The sequence below is a fragment of the Halyomorpha halys genome, unplaced genomic scaffold, assembly GCF_000696795.3.
Source record: "Halyomorpha halys isolate HHAL.00 unplaced genomic scaffold, Hhal_1.1 Scaffold979.1, whole genome shotgun sequence".
NCBI classification, from domain to species: domain Eukaryota; kingdom Metazoa; phylum Arthropoda; class Insecta; order Hemiptera; family Pentatomidae; genus Halyomorpha; species Halyomorpha halys.
The window spans coordinates 454,414-476,773 of NW_027104784.1; the positions used below are offsets into that span (position 1 = coordinate 454,414).

The following is a 22,360-nucleotide window of genomic DNA, read 5'->3' on the forward strand; positions in this document are numbered from 1 at the left end:
CCTACTTAACAATTACTAATTGTAAGTAATAATTTAGTCAAAATGATTTAATCTATTATAATAGGTGTTTTAAAAGAATATGATGCGATGAATATTTTATTATTTAATATATTTATTAAGAAATATAACAATCTTCTACAAACATCTATTTATAAATTTAGATAATTACATCTATTATATTTCTGGAAATTTATTTTCGACCCGGAAAAATATTTCTTTTTAACCTATTAAATTCTTTTAATATTTAATTTTATATTTTTTTAATTTTCTACGATCCAAACGAAATACTTTTATACAAAATTAAAGGTATATCTTATTTATAAAAATACAGAAAAATGGGTCTAAGCGTTCTCATTTGTTAAAGAAATATATACACGTTTGCTTGGAACTATAAATTACGCAATGATACCTCCTGTCTTAAAATATTACAAGTTGTACTATCATAGTAAAAATAACTTCCTGAAGTAAAATATTTTCATTTAAGCAAACACTAAAAATTAGAAATGTACAAATAAAATTCATAGTATTCTTCCTATGTGTTTTTTTTCAATATGTTGTTTTATTATTTAACTTGGTCCATCCTATATTTATTTTGTAAACATTTATTGTATGAAAATATACAATGTAAAACTTCTTTTATGTTTAAATTTCGCTATTTATTAAAGTAATTTTAAATATTCAATTATTTTCAATATCTATTTACCCATTGCGTTTTTATTTACATTCATAAGTCGTGAGAGTAAGAATTGATATTTAATATTAAAACTGTGAGATAATGAATGCATTACTTAGTACCACGAAGTATTGAGCATAAAGCATAAAATACATTTACAAAATATTTTTGGCAAGAATATATTTTTTTTATGATAATATAACCGTACAAAGAAATTTCCTAAAAATATTAGTTTTTATCCGATTTTTACCATCTTTAAGTTGGCATTAGGCTCAAACAGCGCCTTAAAAATACTAAACCAGAAGAGTAGCCATGTAATGCGGTGCTGCTGAAGGCGTCCGACGGATTGCAATTTTATCGTTTCCCTCTCACCTTGTATCAAAGTTTGGCAAAATATAGTTTTATTTACAATTATTCATACATCTGAAATGGCAATTATAAGTAATTATTATTATATGATTGAAGAAAAGGACTAAGCTGGTAAAACAGTTAATTGGTTGGAAAATTGGTTAATTTTTCGGAAATAAAGTTTAATATTTCCATTAAACGGCTTGAAAGGCTAAAAAATATTAGATTTGATCCAGTTTTCAAAGTTTTAAAATTTTATTGTCTAGTTCATCTTCTTTTTAATAATATGAGGAACGCTCGGGTAATATTCGAGGTTTTTGATGAAGAAATTAATTTTATCAGAATAAAATCTTATTATAGAGTTCTTCATTTTCGTAACAGCCGGTTTCGGTCTCTAGACCTTCATCAGGCTTTCAAGCAAACAGAATTCAATTGGAAAAAAACATCATTATTTTCATCATGATTATTGTTTTATTTTATTTTTTTTTTACCTGTATAATTACCTAAATGGAAATTGGAGAGACCAAAACCAAATATTATAAAACCCAGGAACTTTACTCCTATGATTAAGATTGGAGAAAACAACTGTCATCTCGTAAAGTGAGGGACTGGAAGGACAGAATATCGTGAAATTGCTTCGCTACGCATTTATGGAAGTAGTATCTTGAAGTATCTAGGGCTTTTGGGACGGGAAGAAATGGCATCAAAGTGAAGCAGGAATCGCAGTTTCATTATAAACATACAGTTAATTGCACAAATGATTTTTTCACGTCTAATTTTAAAAACAAACAAGAATTATATAATATATTTTATATAATCTTATATTTTTTGAATTCCATATTTGTTTTGTTTGCCTTCCCACCAAGATTTTATCCAATTTCATACAATATTACTTCAGGGTAATCTAAACACTGAAATAATTGTGAAATGTTTATTTCATATTACTGTTGCTTATAAAATAATTTCAGTTTTTTTAGTCTAGTAGGCTCGTATTATCACAAATCTTTGTTTGACGATATTTCCTGAATCATCTTTATCAGTTTTACATGTACTGAATCCTCTCTACCAGCCCTACATTTCTTTGAAAACATTTCTTTTACTATTCATGCAATAATTAAAAAGAAATATGAAAATAGTTTTCGTCAAAAAATAAACATCTCGCATCCCAAATTCATCCTGAACGACGGAAACATTTTTTTTTTCGATCTAAATGGAATGTTCCATATCAGCTAGTCAAACCTTTTGCTGTCAACAGTTTTCAACACCATTTCCGATTTCTTTCAATTTTTCACAATTTTACAGATATTACTTTGGAAAATGTGAAATATTCTTAACAATGTCCACTCCTTTATGAATTACTATATCCTCATAAATGTACAAAGAAATCAGAGAACTCCAAGTTTTGAAATTGCTGCAGAAGATGCCCTAATTTAGCTAGAGGTATGGAAATTGGTGTCATTTATACCGACTATTTCATGATATTTCATTTGACATGCAATTTGATATAGGTTAAAACAAGTTAACATTTCTTCAAATCTAATTTAAAATTGACATTTTCATTATCTGAAAAAGTAGATATTTTAAAGTTTATTCCTGGAAAAGGTTGTATTGATGTAAATATAGAGTAAAATGTAAATTTGTAATAGACTCTTGTTGTTAAATTAAAAATTCTCATGAATTCAATTCTTTATTCATATTAATTATTAATTTCTTTACTAACTGGTAAACGACCTATCCTATATTTTTAGCTAAATTAGGGAATCTTCTGCAGAAATTGGAAAATCTGTAGGTCTCTGTTTTTTATTGCATTCATGAGGACTTGACTCATATGGAATTCAAAAAGCAGCGAGCACATATCAGGAAAATTTCACATTTTTCTAGTCCAAGCCTGGAGCCAACACCTGAAGAAAATCTAAAATGGTAAGGTTTCATAACTAAATTGAGCTGACTTGGGAAGACACTGCTACTCTAGTCATTAAAAAATTGAACTCCTGTTCTTGTGATCCTTCCATAGGTAATAAAGGAACAGTGCAGTTACAAAACAAATTACAACTGGTCGCCGTAGTAATAAGTAATTAGGTGACAATAATTTTTTGTTTTACTTGTCGATCTTCACAAACCCTACAACTAGTGCTTCGGACACAAATTAAAGGGCAAATTAAATGGCGGACTGCGTTGTGTAGCTCAAAGGGGACCTCATATAAAAAGCGTCAGAGAGGGAGCATTTGATGCCCGAATTACTCGACCAACTGACCGCTGATTGTCCATTGACTGACAATGGAACCTTCCTCACTTCATTTGGACTATTGGATGACTATTCAATCCTCACTCCATTGTTTGGTCGGTCCCTTGGGACAATGGGGCCCACTTATCGAAGGCTTACAATCAAAGCGGCCCCCTAATTCTGTTGAGATATGGTCTGGTCAGCACGAGGCACACGGCACGCTGCACACGTACCTTCTGTATCAATCAACATCAAAAGGTTTACTCGCCTGTGAAAAGTCAGTCTCAGCAATTAAATAGCGACTAGTGTTTAACGGCAATTCCCCACACACAATTACCGACCTGTGTGTAGTCGTCTAAATAATGTAATTATTTTTGTCTAGTTTCATATATCAATTTAAAAATTTTGTCTGTGAAATAATTTATTTTTTAACAAATACGATTGTAAGGATATCATGTGATGGTAAGAGGCATTGAGACTTTTAAGGGATCTTCGAAAAGACTAAATGAATTGTATCATGCATTTCCTTTTTCTTTATGCCTCTTTTCGTCGCTTTTCCGCATCAGCATATTTTTTATTTTGATCCATTTTTTCTTATACTTACAGTGTAACCACATTTAACGGACACATCTTGCCAAAGGAGACCCCTCCAAACGGACAATATTTAAATGTCCCAGCCTGGAATACCGGATTTTTGGCCTCTTTGCAACGGTCACTCTTCTATTGAACAAAGACAGTCGAATTATCAAATTATCTTTCAATAAGACCTTAATGTTCCATATGTAACCAATCTTGCCCGAACTAGATATCAATCCTTCCATCGTAAACTCCCTAACCACCCAAACCCACTAGTTTCTAACCTTGCTTCCTCTTCCATTCCTTACAATCCTCCGAGGTGCCTAAAGAGAAGGTGGCCACGAGACCTGCTAATGTAAAAACATTAGAGTGCTACCAATGGGTAATTTCTCTACACGCCTGTATCACTCCATAATAACATACATCAAATTTACTAAATGTGTAATTATGTACCGATGTAAATTCCAATAAAGATAATAAAAAAAATAAAATCTTTCAATAGACACTTACAAATTTTGATTAATTAAAAATACCTTATTTAATAGTTATATGTTATGATATAAATACATCTGCATATTTAACTATAACTTGAAATTTGATCATAACGTTCTATTTAAAACCTAATGTGCATTAGTAGGTTTTGTTTTCTAACTTATAATATATTTTAATATTAAAAAATGGCACCGTGTAAATTTCTCAGGATAAAAGAAAAATAGAAATGCTAAATTTCAATACAAAGATATTAAGAAAAATATTTTCTGCCAAGCCGATAAATTTTAAGTCGGCAAGCTTTAGAGTTTGACTTAGGAAAATAATACCGAAAGAATTTAATTAGAAAATAGGTGATAGTTTTATCAAAACATTATTATTTTTTTCAAATTGGTTATCTGAAAACCTAGATTGTTAATATGTACAAAATATGTTAATATTTTCTTGATCACGTTTATTTAATATTTTTAAAATATATTTATATTATATTATGTTGTATTTAATTTTTTTTTATATTTAAAAATGTATTTGTTTGAATACAGTAGAAAGTTATATATAAACTTCGTTCTATAAATTCTTCAGTTTTTAATAAGAAAATACCCTCTCTCATCGGACACCCCTCTGCGACTATTAAATAATCTAACACGTATCTATCCCTTACAGAGAGGTTTTAGTTACAACTTTCCTCAACAATTTATTAATTTGTTTTCTCTTAATAATATATTATATAATTTTATTTATAGACTCTTAATTTTACTTTTTGCTTAGAGATAAAATAAAATAGTTAAACTAATATTTGCGAGGTTATCGTATGTCTACAAGAGTTTTCAGTGTCAATGGAAGTCTACCTTAGGGAAAATGCTTATATACTGCGTTATTTTGTTTATCCAATCATCCCCACCGTACTTGAAAATGATCTTTTCTTTTACCTGGTCTTGAATTGTAGGACATCTCCCGTTTAGGTATGAGTCTTGTTATTCGATGATTATTGGGCATATCTTCCTTCTGAAAAAACAAACTATTTTTTTATTAAATGACAATGTTTGTTGCCCAAATCATTTAAAGTATTTTTTAGTAATCGACGCTTTAAGATAGTTCAGATCGGTAAAAATCGTTTTTACATTTAGAGTTTTATAAAAATCCTTTATGCGAAATTTCTCTTTTAATAATAAATTCCATAGGGAAGTGCAATGGAGAAGGACTGTAAGAAATTACTCAGTCGGTATTACCAAAAAAAATTAATAAATAAAATGAAGAAAAAAATAATAAATTCATCATAACTATAATCTACCAAGTTTCATTTCTAAATTAACCAAACTCTTGAGGAAATAAGAAGAGGTGAGAAGAAAGTATGAAACACTTAGTATTCATGAAAAAGTCACCATTACTGAGGAATATATAAACACTAATATATTTATATTGAAAAAGACAATGAAAAGTCATGTATCATGCGGATTTTTTTTTCTTTTAACTTGGACCGACTGTACTAAAAGTAGATAAGAAGAAATGGTGGGCAACTGTTGAGCAGACAAAGGGCAGTTTCATGTACCTGTTGTACCTAAAAAAAAAAAGATAGGACTTCATTTAATGGCTTCTTGTAAGAGGTTCTGATTCAATATCAACCCCTTTCAGAAAAATGGTTCTTCTTGGGAAATTAAAACCATCCATAGTACCATGCTAAGAAGCAGCTGTATACTTTTCAGCATTTCTGCTATTAGTTAGTGTAATATTAATAATGTAAATTTAAAACTAAATAATTTAAACATTTATACCTTCATAAAAGATAGTTGATAATCAAATTACAAGGATATTCTCCAGTCAATGAGCTGTGCACAAAGTAAATAGTCCATGCAATACTCTGTGTTTGTTTCACTTTCCTTGTTTGCTTTTTCATGTACCAAATAAACTTTTGTTGGACAATGTATTACCAAGAGTAGTAATTTACACTTCTTTGGCACACATCCAGTTCTTTCAACAGGTGTCCTATTTATTGTTGTTCAATTCATTGGTGTATTCGAGGTAACTTAACTTGGCTTCAATGCCCTCCCTTTACTCTCTCCACTAGTCCTTCTTGGTATAAAGATTGTTAAAGACTCGACTGGAGTATAGATATGTTGATATTAGGAATATTCCCGAGAGATCAGTCAATATGCATTGCCAAACATACACTTCGCTGTGGGTTTCCTTATATTACAAAAAAAAACTGGACTGATACCCCTTTAAAATCACCATTTTTTAAATATTAAGGATTGAACTTGGTGGTGCACGATTATATCACCTGAAATGTAATTTGCCCATATGCATTATAATGTTAAAGATATAAGTGCTGAAGAATGTTAAGGGATTGATTATGAGCTCAGAAGATATTTCAAGTGGCTCAGTAGTGCACCACCTAGTTTCATCCCTAAATTCCCCCCAAAAAAACATTTATTTCAAAGGAAGTATCAGTCCAGTTATTAACAACCTTTATGTCTATACAATTAGGTAGGGAGAGTAGAAAAGAACAATGGAATCAAGAATACTAGTAAATTACCTTAAATACATCAATAAATTGATCTTAAATAAATATTTATTGAAATAACTGAGAGTGTGCCGAAGAAGTGTAAATGAGAAGCTTAGTTAATACATAGTCCTACTAAACTCAATCAGATACGTGAAAAAGAATAGAAGCAAATTGGAACAGACGTCGAGTATTGCATTCACTATTCACTCTATGTAAATTTTATACACTGGAAAGGTCTTTGTAATTTGTTTCTTATCTATCTTTTTCTAAGTTTAAATATTTCAGTTATTTATTTATATTATTATATTATAATTAATACAAAAAATAAAAACACTTGCATTGAACCGTAACTGGTATGTATTTTGTAATCGTGACAGCATGGCTTCCATTTCCGAAGGCGTTGAACGATTTCTCATGTGCTTGATTTTTATCCTTACATGCTACCTTACTAGAAGCCATTAAATGTGGTCCTATCTTGCTCTATTGGTACAATAGGTACTTGAAACTGTCCTTAATTGCTTGTCCGGCATTTCTTCCTAATATTAGCAAAAGGTTTGTTCAAGTTAACAGATATAACATTGTGAATGACAGGTCACATGCCCTTTCACCATCTTTGTGAAAAGATATGTATATAATATATTTTTTTAAATATGTAATATGTTTATTTATTCTTTCGTAATTATAACTTTTTTTATGCAAACAGTGTGTTTCATATTACCTATTACACTACTTTTTTTTAAACAGTTTTAACAATTTCTAAATGGAACATGGTAAGTCTTAGCTATGGTAAATTAAGTTCCTTTGGCGATAAGTTGACTTTTTTATCTCTTGTATTTCTTCTCCATCAGTTACCTATGGAGTTTTCAATGAAGGATTCTCATACAAAACCCAATGTTAAAGCTATTTTATATCTGTAATATTTTTTCATTCGAATTTGTTGTTAACTGATAAAAAATTTAAATCTTTGTTTATAGTTTTTGATAATTTGTGGAAAAAAGATGCAAAAAATCTGAAGAACGTAAAGAAAAAATCAGATGAAAATTAAATATTGTGTAAAAGTCCTTTATCATAATTTGAGTTTCTAAGGAAAGGCGTTGTTGACAGGTTCTTAAGGGATATTGAATTCTCAAACGATTTTCTTCGATTTTCCTCATCTCTTGCGCGCAAATTTTAAAAAACCTTAAAAAACTCAAATAGTGCAAACATATCAAGTACAACGTTTTGCCCCACTTTGCAGAACTTCACCTGGGCTAAAAACAAGATACAAAAACTAAAAATATTTTAAACAGGATTACAGTATAAGATGACATGAAATACAATGTTCTAGTCAACGTTGTACTTCATGTAATCTTATACTCTTGTTGAACTTAAGTGTAAAATAAATAAATGAAAATTATATAAAAATGAGTCGATTAAATAAAAATAAAATGTGAGTTGTAAATTTTATTGTATACATAACATATACATCTTTTTTCAATTTTTTTTAATTTACTCTACTGATTTTTATATAATTTTCACAGTTTATTTTTTACATTTTATAGTTCTACTAAAGTTTAAATTATATTTCATGTTTCTTGCCCTGATTACAATATTTTTAGTTTTTGTGAATTTTTTTAAGCCCTGATGCAGCCTTGCAAAGTGATGGGAAACATTGGTGCTCAATAAATAGTTTTGTTCTATGTGAGTTCAGTTTTGACAACCACCGAGACCAACGCCCCTCATCAATGCGGGCAATAAAAGATTTGATTTGTTTTAAACATAGGTTTTCTACAGAAACCTTCAATAAAAGTATCCTATTCTATTTTCAATTCCAAAACTAAGTGCCCTAAAGAAGAAATAAGAGAGATTACAAAATCGACTTCATTAAAAAGAATAATGACCCTAAGCTTCTTAATGAATAAATATATTTCATAAATTTAGCAGTTAAATAAATATTTGAATATGATTATTGAATGATGATCTGGTTGGACAGATTTTATTAGTCATACATAACAAGATTCATTTCGAAATCCTAAAAACCTTCGAAAAAAAATCCTGGTTTGTGAAATATCCTGTTGATTATGGTGTTCTATTTATTCGCAGGCATAATGCTGAAACAGAAAATGAATCCACCCCCTTAATTTTTAACGAAGAGGATGATTTTTCATTTTGGAAGTTAATTCCGTGACCCTATGAAGAGATAAGAACTCCTGTTAGAGCTTGTTCGCTGAAATCCGCATTGTAATGACCGAGCCGACAGTGTTCCGTGAGCCATTATTCCCTGCTGATTCACGAACCTCCAAGTAATTATTCCGTGAATCCTTCCAAAAATGTAGAGTGGAGATGATTAGAGGGCTTTAGGATTGGCTGTTAACGAGAAGGCTTACTGACCTCCCGCACGCGCCACTGGGACTACCTGAATAGAATTGACGAGGCTCCCTCCATAATAAGGACCACCCCATCAATAGTCTCCCATTAATTATTCATTGGACCTCCTGAATTATATAATAGTTTCTGAAAGCCATGTCTTGTCATGGGCTTCCTAACTCTCTGGCGTATACTACAATACACATAGCATAATTGAGGAATTTTCTGTCGAAGGTTAATGATCGACTTCACAAAGTAAAGGATTTTTTGACCGAAAAGATTCTACACCAAAAACGTATTCATTATATTTCAAAATATAAATTTAGTGGTTTATTATTGCTAGGGGATTGGGTGGCTCACTGGCAAGGCGCTTTGCTACAAACTCCCAGGACCCGGGTTTGAATCTGGCTGCAACAAATAATTATTTATTCAGTTACTGTATCCTTCATTCAACCCTGTGGGTTCGAGAGCGCTCCGGGATCCACCCAGACTCACGAAGTGGGTACCCTTATTGAGGAAAAATCAGGCGGTCGAGCATGATTCTGACCACTTCACCGTCCTTACAAACTACTCCACCCCTGACCATTCGAGGGTTGTAGCGGTACGGATTTCTTCTTATTATTACAAGGAAATTACGTAATTTTCTTTTTTCTATTTTGAGAATCAAATTGCCTTCTTATTTCATATTCTTTATTATATTAAGTTGTTGTTGCATCAACAAACTAACACTGTTGCCGTTTAGGACGGTCTGTACATCTTCAGGGGCCTATCCTGAAAATTGTTACTAAGTTTTTGTTACAATTAAAATTTTGAAACATAGCCCTTTTTTTCAATTAAAATTTTGTCATTTTAATTTATTATTCCCAGGGTAACGTTGAGCTTGTACAGTATGATCGCTTTTTAACGTCACAGTTTTTTTAGAACAATTATCAGTCATCATTAACTAAATAAAATATAGGTACGGTTCGAAAGCAGTGAAAATAGATGTGTTATCAAGTACCTGCTTTATTAACCTGCCTTGTCTGTTCACATTTTGTAAGCTAATGGGACGGAAATATCGGTATCACAATTCTATAATTCTTAGTTTAAGTTACCTCTTTTTTCATAGCACCAAATTTTGCTTTGTGATTTCCTTTTTTATCGTCTTTAATGTTGAATGAAATAATAAAGACATGTCCTTATTTTTTTTACCACTTTTTTTTGTCATTCATCTGGCTCTCCTCAGCTTACTAAGAATAAATATTTCACTTAATTGTTTTGTTTATTTTTACCATATGTGAGTGCTAAGCAACTTCAAAATTCTTAATCCACTTTCTTAAAGTATTAAGGACATATATGACGTTTTTCTTATAATTTCTCATTCAGGTATTTCTCTTTAATCTAGCTTCTCATCCTTTTTGCTCTCTTATATTCATTTTCGTTTAAACATTTACATTATATCTTTTCATATTATTATTATTTTTTTTTTATCTTGTTCTGAAAAACTTCGTTACATTCGAAATAGAGTTTTGGCTACAGAATATTCTAATAGTTTTCATGTGTTGATCTTGCATTTAAAATTCGTCCAAGTCTGAACTCTTTGATGTAAAATGTCCTATCTCTAATTTTAATGCAGCTTGTTGCTGTAACTAAAAAAAGAAGGAAACTCTTTTTTATCTTTAGGTCTGTTCCTAAAAGAAACTTTAATGGAATACCAGATAGAGATGAAAATATCTCAATATAAAAATTGAGTTGCGAAGTTGTCCTTCAATTATTTCATGAAGAAAGGACTGACAGATATAATGTTCTACTTATTCATTTTATAGTTCACATTTCAGTTTTGGTTGTTAATTTACTATTTGCTCGATTTTTATTTTTTTCCTTTGGTATTATTTCTTAGTAAACTTATTCATTAATGTATTTGTTTTAATTCATCCTTAAAACAGATAAATTAATGTCATTAAGATAAAACAGCCTGTATTAGAACGATACTCAGTGGAGAAGTACCAAGAAAGCAAATTAACTCATTACCAAAAAATATTGATTTTTTTCATTTAAGTTTATCTCTGCTAAAAGATAAATTATATAAAATTTCAAATGAATAAATTTTACTTTTCATTAACAGTATTTGTTTCAATTTACTATATATATGTATTGATTATAACTGTCTTATTTTTTTGTTTTGTTTTTTATTAATAAAACACCTCTATTAAGCTTTCCATGTATTAATTATTTCATATGTAAATTATATTATATTTAATCTATATGCTTGAAATTGCAATTTGGGTTATTAATTTATGTCCTATTTGCATATGTATTTGTACTTATATTATTGTATAATTTGTACTTATTGTATTTTGTGTATACATTCATACTGTACATAATCATTTATAAAACTTCCATCTATTCTGATACATGTATTATACTTTCAAAGAGTTTCTATGTGAGTAAAAAAATATGTACAAACCAAAACATATAAAATAGTCTTTGAGGTAATCTAAAATAAGTGTACAGAGTTGGATATTGTTCTGAAATCTGAAAATGGCTTTGTTAATATGGTAGCAATCAATAAAATAAAAACCAACTTCTTGAAACATTTCTTTGAATTGAAACATTCTTAATTTTCCATTAATATTAATATTCTATTTATAATATAATAAGAACCTTGTTAACCTTCATGTTATTCAAATATTCATTAAAATATGAGGTAAATTTCATTTTTATGTAGGGACTTTTTATTGTTTACATTTACTTATCATTAAAATTTGCTTTACATACCTGGTACATTTACATATCATTATACATATCTTGCTTGCTTTTATCAGAAACCCTGATTTGGCCCACTTTTTTGTGAGCACATTTCTACTCTGATATTTATTATTATTTTTTTTTTTTTTTTAATTTTTCACAAGAACCTCAGGTTTTTATTTAAGTTTGTGGTAGCTATTTATAAATCAACACCTCAAATTAATTAACTGAATTATTTTATTATTATGATGTATTTCTGGAAAGCCCTATTCAAAAGCTGTGTTTAAAATTTTGGATAGAAAAAATAGTTATATCATGTACATTGTTGTTATAATTTATAACAAAATTAAAATAATTAAATTATAATAATTTATAAATAATTATTCAATTAATATATATAATCTCAAATATGCAACTGACATACTGCAAATTCTATGGGAATGTTTAGTAGATAATAGCTATTTTCTGGATGTAGGGTCAGAAAGAAACCTCCTAGCAATACACAAAGAATAACTATAGCATAAGTACACAAAAAATAATCCAGTTCCTTAAAAGATATAATCTGTCCAATGAAATATATAGTCAAAATCAAAACAATATAACAAAAATATGTTTCAATAAGCAATAATAATATATTTATAGTTCCTTCTTGTATAATAATATTTGTTATTTTCTTAATTTTTTTTTTATTGCTAACTTAAACATTTACTGTTTTACTGACCTTTAGTTATTTTTAATTAGTAAAAAACACTTGCACTAATATTTAAATTGAAACTATTTTCTCTGGCCAGATTGATACACATCTTGTTTGTGTGAATTTTCATAAGCAGCTACCAAATATGTATTTCTTGTTCCTGTGCATTCTGAAAAACAACTAACTGTTACCTAACAACTAACTAATATTGGCTAAAAAATTCATTCATTCTGTCTCTTTATGTTTAAAAATAATTGTTAATTAGTTTTTAACTCTTTAAAAACTTAATCCACTTGGTATATGTAAAATAACACGTTTTACAAGTTCTTATTGCTCCTAAATATCATTAATTACAATTACATGTCAATCAGTGCTGTTTTGTCTAGACTGCATTATTCCAATTTTGTAAAAAAATCATCCTAATATTCAAATATTTAAATTAATAATTTTAAATTAAAATTATTTAATAACTTAACATTATGAGATATTCATTCACATACAAATGATTAAAAAAATATTAATTATCAACATAATGCTATTTAAAAAATTTTAGAATCATATTTTTCAAAGGAGTCTATTTATAAATCGTAAATAATTCTTAATTCAGGCGTATGAAATAAATTATGATTTTTACATATAAACTTTCTTTTATCCTCAACATAATAACATTTTCTCCACACTATAAATATTTGCCAACTTTCTTAATATTTTCCACAATATTTGCATTTTATCATTCAATTTCCAATGTTTCTGCTCTGTTCATAGCAATAGCTAACATTTTTTTAATTTTATTTTATAAGAGATATAAAATATCACAACAATATAGATTGAAAAAAAAAAACACTAAAGATCTAAAATGTTTTAACAAAACCTAACTTTAAGTAACTTTTTAATTTGTATGATTTAAAAAAATGTATAACTTCATTAGTGATTGTAATGATTTACAACAAAAAAGATAGAAAACTCCTAATTATTCAAATTATCCTAAAGTTTATAATAAATAATTGAATTATAATTTTATGTCTAATTTATTTATTCTTTTGTGTAGATTCTGTATTCTGGGTGACAGTGAAAAAAGGAAGTGGAGGGTTAGGCCTGTCTGTCTGTGGGGGAGAGCCATGGCCTGGGCTGATCCGGATCAAGCGGTTGTTCCCTCACCAACCAGCTTCCCACTGCGGCCTCCTCAATGCTGGTGATATCCTCCTGGCTGCTAGTGGGGTACCTCTACTCGGCCTCACTAACTATGTAAGTAGTTCTATTGTGTAAAAAGAAAATAATAATATCTTATTATTATCTACTTTTTTTTAACAGTTTTTATCTTTAGTTAAATGGAATTCTCCCAAAATCAAGCAATTCACATGTGAATTAACTAATTTTGGAAGAAATCCTTTCACCTCAAAATAACAGATATCAAGGACTAATCCAATAATTTTTAAGAAAAAATAAGATAAAAATAGAAAATGGACTTTGTAGTTGCTTCATTCCTTCTTATAGTTTTCATTTGGGTTCAATGATGAGAGCTACAACAAAGCTAGCATATTTAGTGTGATTTTGGATGTTTACAAAACTCTTAAATCTTTTTTTTTAATTAGTACACATTCAGCAATATATTACTTAAAAACATACATATATTTATAGAACATATTATTCAGATTTTTCATCATTTGTCAAATCATATAACATCATCATGCTTTCAAGAAAAGTGTCATTGAATATTGTATTTCCTATTAGTTAATATGTAAATATCTCCTTGCCTCTATTATCAATACACAGTACACTAAATGGAGAGGAGATAAGAGAATGCTAGACTTCTGTAGTTACTCTAGATCTGAGAAAACAACTTATCTTAACATTCATTCAGTAATATTTGTAGTAGTCTGCTTAATTTCGCAATTACAATCTTGAAATCAAACCAAAATGTTTATTGGATTAGTTACATTATCTCAAAGTTTTGGTAAATATTATTTTTCACATTATTAGCAGATTTCAATAAAGTATGTTCTTTATATCAATAGCAAGTTGCTTAGTATATATATATATATATTTGTTTGTTTTTTTTCTTCCATTTTCACTCCTAATTATTGAAATTTACCCTATAATATCTGGGAAGAGTATGGTAAGTAGAGAAATAATAAAAATACTGTAAGGGAGGCCAAGAAGACATTGTGGGAGGAATTCAGAAAATTCCTTGATAGGAACTACAGAGAGAATATAAAGATCTTTTGGAAAAAAGTAAAAGCACTTAAGGGTAAAACTTCCAAAGAGATCAAAAACATAAAAAATAAAAGTGGAAATATGATCTCATACCCAAAAAAGATCTTGGATTGTTGGAGACATCACAATTCTTCTCAGTTTTTTGACCCCATACCATACCCATTGACCCCTAGAGAAGAGTTAGCGAACATTCAGGAGGAATATATCAAGAAACATTTTTACAGATATCAAGAAAATAGTATTGGACAATGCCCTGAAGATGAGGGATAACCCCTAGAAATTTAAATATTAAAATTCAGAAATGAATAAAGCTTAGTAAACAGATAGAAATTGTAAGAAAAAATTCACTATTTTATTAATAAATCAAAATGTTCAGAAGTCTCTTCTGTGCAGAATTTACAAATATAAAAATGTTAAAATTATTTTTTCATAACACTTATTTAAATACATTGCATAAATAAGAAAATTATATTCTTAATTTCTTACTATGGTTTTATTTTAAAATTTAAAATGATGTTTTATGTTTTAGGAAGCGTTGGAGGTACTGCGGTCAGCACCAGCTGAGGTTAAACTGACAGTGTGCAGGCCGCCAGAGACTGTGCTACCTCCTGTCGAAACCCATCCCCCTCCACCACCTCCGAGGGACCAACCTTCACTCCCTCCTGCTACACAGTATGGGGTCAGTTTAAATTCATCCTTTAGCTAGTAATTCAACTAACTATGAATCTGCTAGATCAAAGAGGGAAAATTAATATCCTCATCAATAACAATAATATGATAATACTATTATCAAACAATAATGTATTTCAGGAGTTCGAAATTGTAATGGAAAAAATGAACGGCTCTCTTGGTTTCACCTTGAGAAAGGAGGACCAGAGTGTTCTTGGCCACTACGTTCGGGCGCTGGTGAGAGAGCCAGCCCTTTCTGACCCACGAATTCGTCCAGGAGATAAAATAGTAGCTGTAAGTAATACTAGAATGAAATGAAAATAAGAAATTGATATGAATGTAACACAGTATTAAAATAATCTATCACTTAGCTGAAATTATTCAGCAGCTTGAAGCCCATCAAAGTACATTAAAGTTGAAGCCCATCAAAATATTTGAATTGCTCCCTGGTAAAAATAAATAAAATTTATTTTAGTTCTTCATGGCCTTTCCACCACCATTTATTAATTCAAAAATTCTGATTGGTAATGAATTGTACAATTGTTTGATTGTTTTTTGAGGTAATTATTCCCATGCAGCCAGAATTGCAGATTTCCTATCCTCGATTGTTCCAAACTGTCTTGACTCAGAGTACATCCTTCTTGAAAGAGTTTCCCAAACATTTTCGATAAAATTCAAGTTGGGAGAGACAGCAAACCAGTCTAATTTGGCAATTTTGTTGTGATTAAACCAGTCTTTAATAATTTTTGCTGAATGTATTGGGGCATTATCTTGCTGGAAAACTGGTGTACCTACAAACATGTCATTAAAAGTCAACTTTTGTTCCTCTAACAAATTTTTATATTCAGTTGAGTTTACTCTCGATGAAACAAATACCAAATTTCCTTTCTTTTTTAACCAATCAATGTCCAAACAATAACTTTTCCTCCTCCCATTTGACTTCTTGATAAATTTTTTTTTCTTTTCTTAAGTCATGAAAATAAAACATAAATTCATCTAGCCAATCCAGATTGAATTTTTATTCATCACTAAAGATGACTTTCTTCCTTTCCTCAGTCCATGACATCACATTACGAACAAAGGCCATCCGGAATAATTTGTGACGGGTACTCAAAGGCTTTCACTGGCTTTCTTTTCAATTTTTTTCTAACTATTGTTTTTGAATTTTTTAATAATCTTTGGACACTCCTTAGTTTTGTTAGAATTCCAGCTTCCTCAGCAATCGCTCTTGCTGTTTTATAAGAGTTGGTTGCGATTCGAAGAATATTCCGTTTCTCTCATAATGTCAAAGCAGGGGGGCCTCCCAGTATGCCCGATAAAAAACTCCACTTGAGTTGGCACGCTATTTCCCTACAACTCATTCCGTCCATCCTTGTAGAGTGAAGTAATCAACGGCTCTTTTCTTCTGAGAAATACTTATTTTTTCTCATAACTCACGTTCTTTTTAGGTCTATTTTGAAACAAGTTCAACACTGTACTGAAGTAGAAATGGTATTTTAACGATTTCAACTCTAGAGGATTATGAATATAGTAAACTATTGTTTAAAGTGTGCCTATCATTTTGACGCATATAAAATGTCAATATTTACTGATATTGAATTTAAATAATCCTCAAGGTCTGAGAAGATTGTCCTCATTTCAGTATCATAATTTATACTTTAAATTGTGCTTATAAAAATAACGTCAATCAAAAATAAAGGAAACATGAAAAGTTTTTTTTAAATTTCAATGGGTGTGTCTAACATTTTGATACTGAGTGTATACAGTGATATAAATAATGATATTACATAATGAATATATACTGGTGCCCTAAAATTTAATTGCTTAAATGAGTAAATGAATATATTTATTAAGTAACTTGCTTTTTAAAGGCACAATATTTATGATATTTTCTGATTTTTTTTCTCTTAAAATTCTAAGTATAAAGAAAATAAATTCTGGATATTTTTGAGTAATATGAATAAATTTATAATATAATAAATCATATACATGAAAATGGTTAATAGATAATGAATAACACCATGTAACTATTTTTATAAAAAATTTCTGAAGGCGGTCCAAAACAATTAAAGAAGAATCTATTATTGATGTGAAATTAATATAAAGTATTTATATTATGAAGTTAACACATTGTCCTAGATAAAAAATATAAAAAAGTACCAGTAATTACAACCAGCTTTTGATAACTTAGGGAATTATATTTCATTTTGAATTATTTATAGTTCAAATTAAAAACAGTTTTTTTAAAAATATATGAGAGCATGATGAGAACTATTCATGATAAAAAAATTAATTAACATCCATATATTTGTAATTTTTAATATAATGTGGTAAGGCAAGATAATTGACTTAGTAGAAGTAATTTTTTTAATAATATTAGCTTAAAATCATTCATTTATTTTAACTTATATATTATTTCTACAATTACTTTTACCTATCAATGTATGAAAATATATAGAATAAGATTTAAAAAATGGATAAATAAATGGAATTTATGAATAAAAGTTTTTGTTTCCATTGTAGTGAAAATATTCAGTTTTTACTTTCATTTACCTATGTATAAAACAATTAATTTAAAACAAAATTAGAGTGGAAAATAAGATGCACTTCCACCCAAGTTTTTTAAATTTATTTATCATACAGAAATTTTTACATATCAAATAAATATTTATACAGTTGTCTTTAGAACTGACAGCTATATTCAAAAATATCTAGGAAGTTATTTGTGATATTTCAAAATTAATACTAGTAACCATGCATATAATTGTATGAAAACCTAATTTCAGGTAAACGATGTGGATATGTCCAGCCTGAGCCATGAAGAGGCAGTTGCCTACCTGAGGCAGTGCGGTTCCCTCGTCAGGCTGAGGCTGTATCGGGACCCTGCTCAGACTCCTCTTCAGCCGCACTCGCCTACGCATTCTCATCGCACCTTCAAACCAATACTCAGGTATACCATTTAGTTTCTCATCTGTATCTCAGTCTATAAGGTTTCCTTAAATCTAGAAGGAGTGGTTAGGGCTGTGAGAAGAGTAGTCTAAATAAAGTTATAAACTAAAACAATGTGAGGAAATAATAAAGGAAAATCAAATATCTGAAGCCATAATGAAGTACGTTTTCTCTTCCTATTTATCGATTATATGGATGATTATTCTTTGCTGGAGCACAAAGTAGTTCTAATTTTCTGCAGGCAGTCCTGTGTTTTAATGCACATAATATTAGGGAGACTGTTGTAACAAGTGTACATATAGACTTTGAACTTTATTCTTCAAAGGAATTCAGTTTTGTTTTTTATTGATTTTGTCTGTATGTTCTTCAGTTGTTCCTATGTCTTTTTGCCAAACACTTTTTGTCTGTCTCTTGCCAAAATTTGATTAAAAATCAATAATTTTGTTTTTAAGGATAAAGTAAATTTTTGATGGTCCAACCTTTCCTCTCTCATAGGCTAACTAAGTTTTTCTGTTAGTTGTGATAGTATTTATTGTAATTAAAATTTTTTTAGGAAATATATCCCTACTGTCTGACATCCTGTCAAGTCTTCTTGTTTTTTTTTCCAGCTAACATAGTTACACAATTCATACTTTATAAAGCAGAAGAGTTATATGAAATCATGGAAAATTAATTTAAGACTAATGCCCCCCGATTACTGCAAACGCATCAGGGCGTAATTCAAAGAAATTATATTTATTAATCATCCCTAATTCTGTTATGAATATATAATTAATAAATTTAACTCCTTATTTTATGTTGAAAAGTTTTTATTACCTACTCATACTGATTAAATTTTACAAAATTTCAAAGGTACAATACCAAGTTTTCCTTTCGTTCATCATGCATGTTGTACCAAAGGACAACATTTTTTTTTTCAATATCGAAATATTAAAAACCAGATTTAAGAAAATTTACTGTAGGGACTAGTTAAATATTCATAAAAATAAGATATTAAAAAATTGAGTCGTAGTATAAAAATACAGAAATTAAAAATCAAATTTTGTCTGTTGGTAAAACTATTTACTTGATTGACTACAGTTATTGTTATAATTTATTTTATCTACTGTAGAAAAGAAGCTCAAGACATGCTTAGTGAGCTAGCCGTGAAGAAATCGCAATCGCCTCAAGACTCATCAGGCTCAAGCAAAGGCTCTTCTCCGAGGAAGAGGAGGCTGACAAGGACACCTCCCCCTACTGGTTAGGAACAAAATGTTCAACAACTTACCATGATATTCATTGTCCTCTACGACATATTAATTATGTTTCTCTTTTCAGACAGTATAGATAGCATTGATAGCACTGACGAAATTAAACCACACAGGCCAGAACAGCTCAGGGTCATAGATGAGCAGAAAAAAAATTACCACTTTTCCCAAAACTTAGCAGCTCAATCGTCAGGTGAGTGGTATTCAATTAGACTTTGTCAAGCATTTAATGGAGACTTGTTTTCTTCTTTACATTGTGAATGTAAAAGGCATATAATCAAAATTTAGTGCTGATAAGGCAGATATTTGTAAACTGACCTTTTCCAAACAATAAATATGTAATGATATTTAAGGCTGGGAACTGAAAATCCTTGATGATTGTTATATTATACTCTTCTTGAACAGACTTCTTTGAGGTAGTGCTATAGTTTTTAATGATATTGCAAAACCTTTAATTCCTCTAGGATAAACCAGTCAAAAGTAAAAGTTTTCCAGTAAGTTAATCTTTTTTTTATTTAAAGGCCTTTTCTCTTTACATTAATTTGGATAATTTAATCGTCAATATTTAAAAATGTCATTATATTCTACTTATCTCATCTTACTATATTTTTTCATAATTTTTTTTGTAATATTGTCTATTAAACTGATCAGTATGCTGTATAAATTAGTAACTCAAAACAATTAGGAAGACAAGGAATATTTTTTTCAAATTACTACTTAAATTTTGGTAATATTTATTTTATATTTCAATAAACATAAAGTTCTATAGCTAGTAGTAGTAAAATCTTTCTATAAACAACAGTTTATCCATGAGGTAGAGAATTACTTCATATGAAAAATGGTCTTAGGATCAGGATCTGCTCAGTTCCATTCATTCAGTCTGTAATAAATTCCATTAAGATTTCATAGTATTAAAAAGTAAGTAATTTCTAGCAAATCATGTCTCAACACTTAATTTTATTTGTAAGATCTGTGATGTTTTGGATATTCAGCAAGCCATTTTAAAATTTCAGTTTACAAAATTAAAAAATTAACTTTAGGACTCATATTTATTTATTAGTTATACAGAAATTTAAAAAATAAATTTAATTTTACTTATTTATTTGTTAAATCTGTATATTATTTATCTGTTGAATGTTCATTCTTTGTGTTATTTATTTGCATTATTTATGTTATTTTGTTTCTTTATTTAATATTAATTCTATTATTTATAAGATGTACTTATCAATAATTATTAATAATGATTTGTTACGAGGTAGTAATTTTATTCTATAAAAAAAATTATTGTTTCTTTTATATTTTCTTTTTTGAACCAAAATTGTAAAAATTCTATTAATTAAAAAACAATCAATCTGGAAATCTTGTCTTTTACTTACATGTATATTTAGAAATACATGACCACTCCCCAAGTTTACATTAAAATTTAAACAAGGAACATTTATGATAAAATTATTATTATGATAATTATTGTCATTATATATTATTATGATAAAATATAATTTACATAGAGTATGAAAGCTAGATGAATTACTCTTAACTTGACTGAAAGTTTATGGGTCAAAGCCATAAGGTTAACTCTAAAAGTTACCTGATCTCAGCTTTGTCATGTGAGTGTGGGGGAAGACATGATTTTGCTTTCAGCTCTATGTTTTGTCTTGACAAACTGTGAATAGGTTCCCTTTTGGATGAGAACAACTGTTGTTGTTACCAGAATTGATTGACCTAAAGTGTAAACATTAAACATTACCCCCTCCAGAGTCCCCACTCCCACAGGGAGACAAGGTCACCCAGATCAGCAGTACTGACCAGTGCTGACTCACTACTGGTTAAGGTGCTATCACAGCACTCATAGATACATGTTTACAGAGGAGGAGCTCATTGGTGGGGGCCTCTGTGGTAGCGAGCCACTGCCCAATGAGCCTGTCAGCATGCCGCCTCTCGGCTCCGTCGACCAGGACACTGGCTTCTCTTACAGGAATCCAGCCTACAGATCAGCTAATCCTCCTCAGACCAGGCCTCTTGTACCTCAGGTAATATAATCATATTATAAGATTTCTTTCAATGGCTACATTTGACCGCCAAAGCACTGGCAAGAGCATACGATATACTGTTTTTCCTTCCAAAATCCATACTCCACATGCATTAGTCGGTTTGTTGACAGTCAAAAGTGTCTAATGGAAGAAGCCAATAACCATTAGTATTAATTACAAGTTAATAATTTAATTATGAGATACAAATTTATTATGATTTTTTTTTTAGTTTTATTCATTTTTAATTTATAATATTAATCAAAAATATCAATAAACATTTAATTAAGTTAAAAAATTTAGCCCCACATTTTTACATATAGTAATTAAAACTTATTATCAAAATGTTATTGTATATATTTGCAATATTTAGGCCATGTTCAAATATTTTAAACTCCCCCTGAGTCACAATACAAAATTTATTTTCAAATATACAACTCTAGGATGTTCTTATAATAATTTACTAAAAATAAATTAACCTAAAATTCTCTAATTCTTAAAATGCTTTTCTCAACTGTATTTTTTTTTTTCACTTAAATCACTGTTGTTCATTTTGCAGCTTTTTTTATATCTACGATTTAAAATTTTATATTATTTAAAAATTTATTGTTTAGTTTAATTTTTGGAATTGAAATTGTTGGAAAACAAATTATTTATTTGTTTTTATTTTTAAC

At 29.2% G+C, this 22,360-nt stretch overlaps 1 protein-coding gene across 4 annotated transcripts in view; it reads left to right on the forward strand.

The window, feature by feature from the left end:
- LOC106687556 (tyrosine-protein phosphatase non-receptor type 13) overlaps positions 1–22,360 on the forward strand; it is a 471,405-nt gene that overhangs the window by 438,542 nt on the left and 10,503 nt on the right. For all 4 annotated transcript variants that reach the window (XM_067045204.1, XM_067045208.1, XM_067045200.1 and 1 more), the window contains exons 3-9: positions 13,629–13,825; positions 15,324–15,473; positions 15,605–15,757; positions 18,250–18,413; positions 19,524–19,651; positions 19,730–19,852; positions 21,526–21,689. In XM_067045204.1, the coding sequence (XP_066901305.1) occupies positions 13,629–13,825; positions 15,324–15,473; positions 15,605–15,757; positions 18,250–18,413; positions 19,524–19,651; positions 19,730–19,852; positions 21,526–21,689 (1,079 nt within the window). The remainder of the gene's footprint in view (positions 1–13,628; positions 13,826–15,323; positions 15,474–15,604; positions 15,758–18,249; positions 18,414–19,523; positions 19,652–19,729; positions 19,853–21,525; positions 21,690–22,360) is intronic.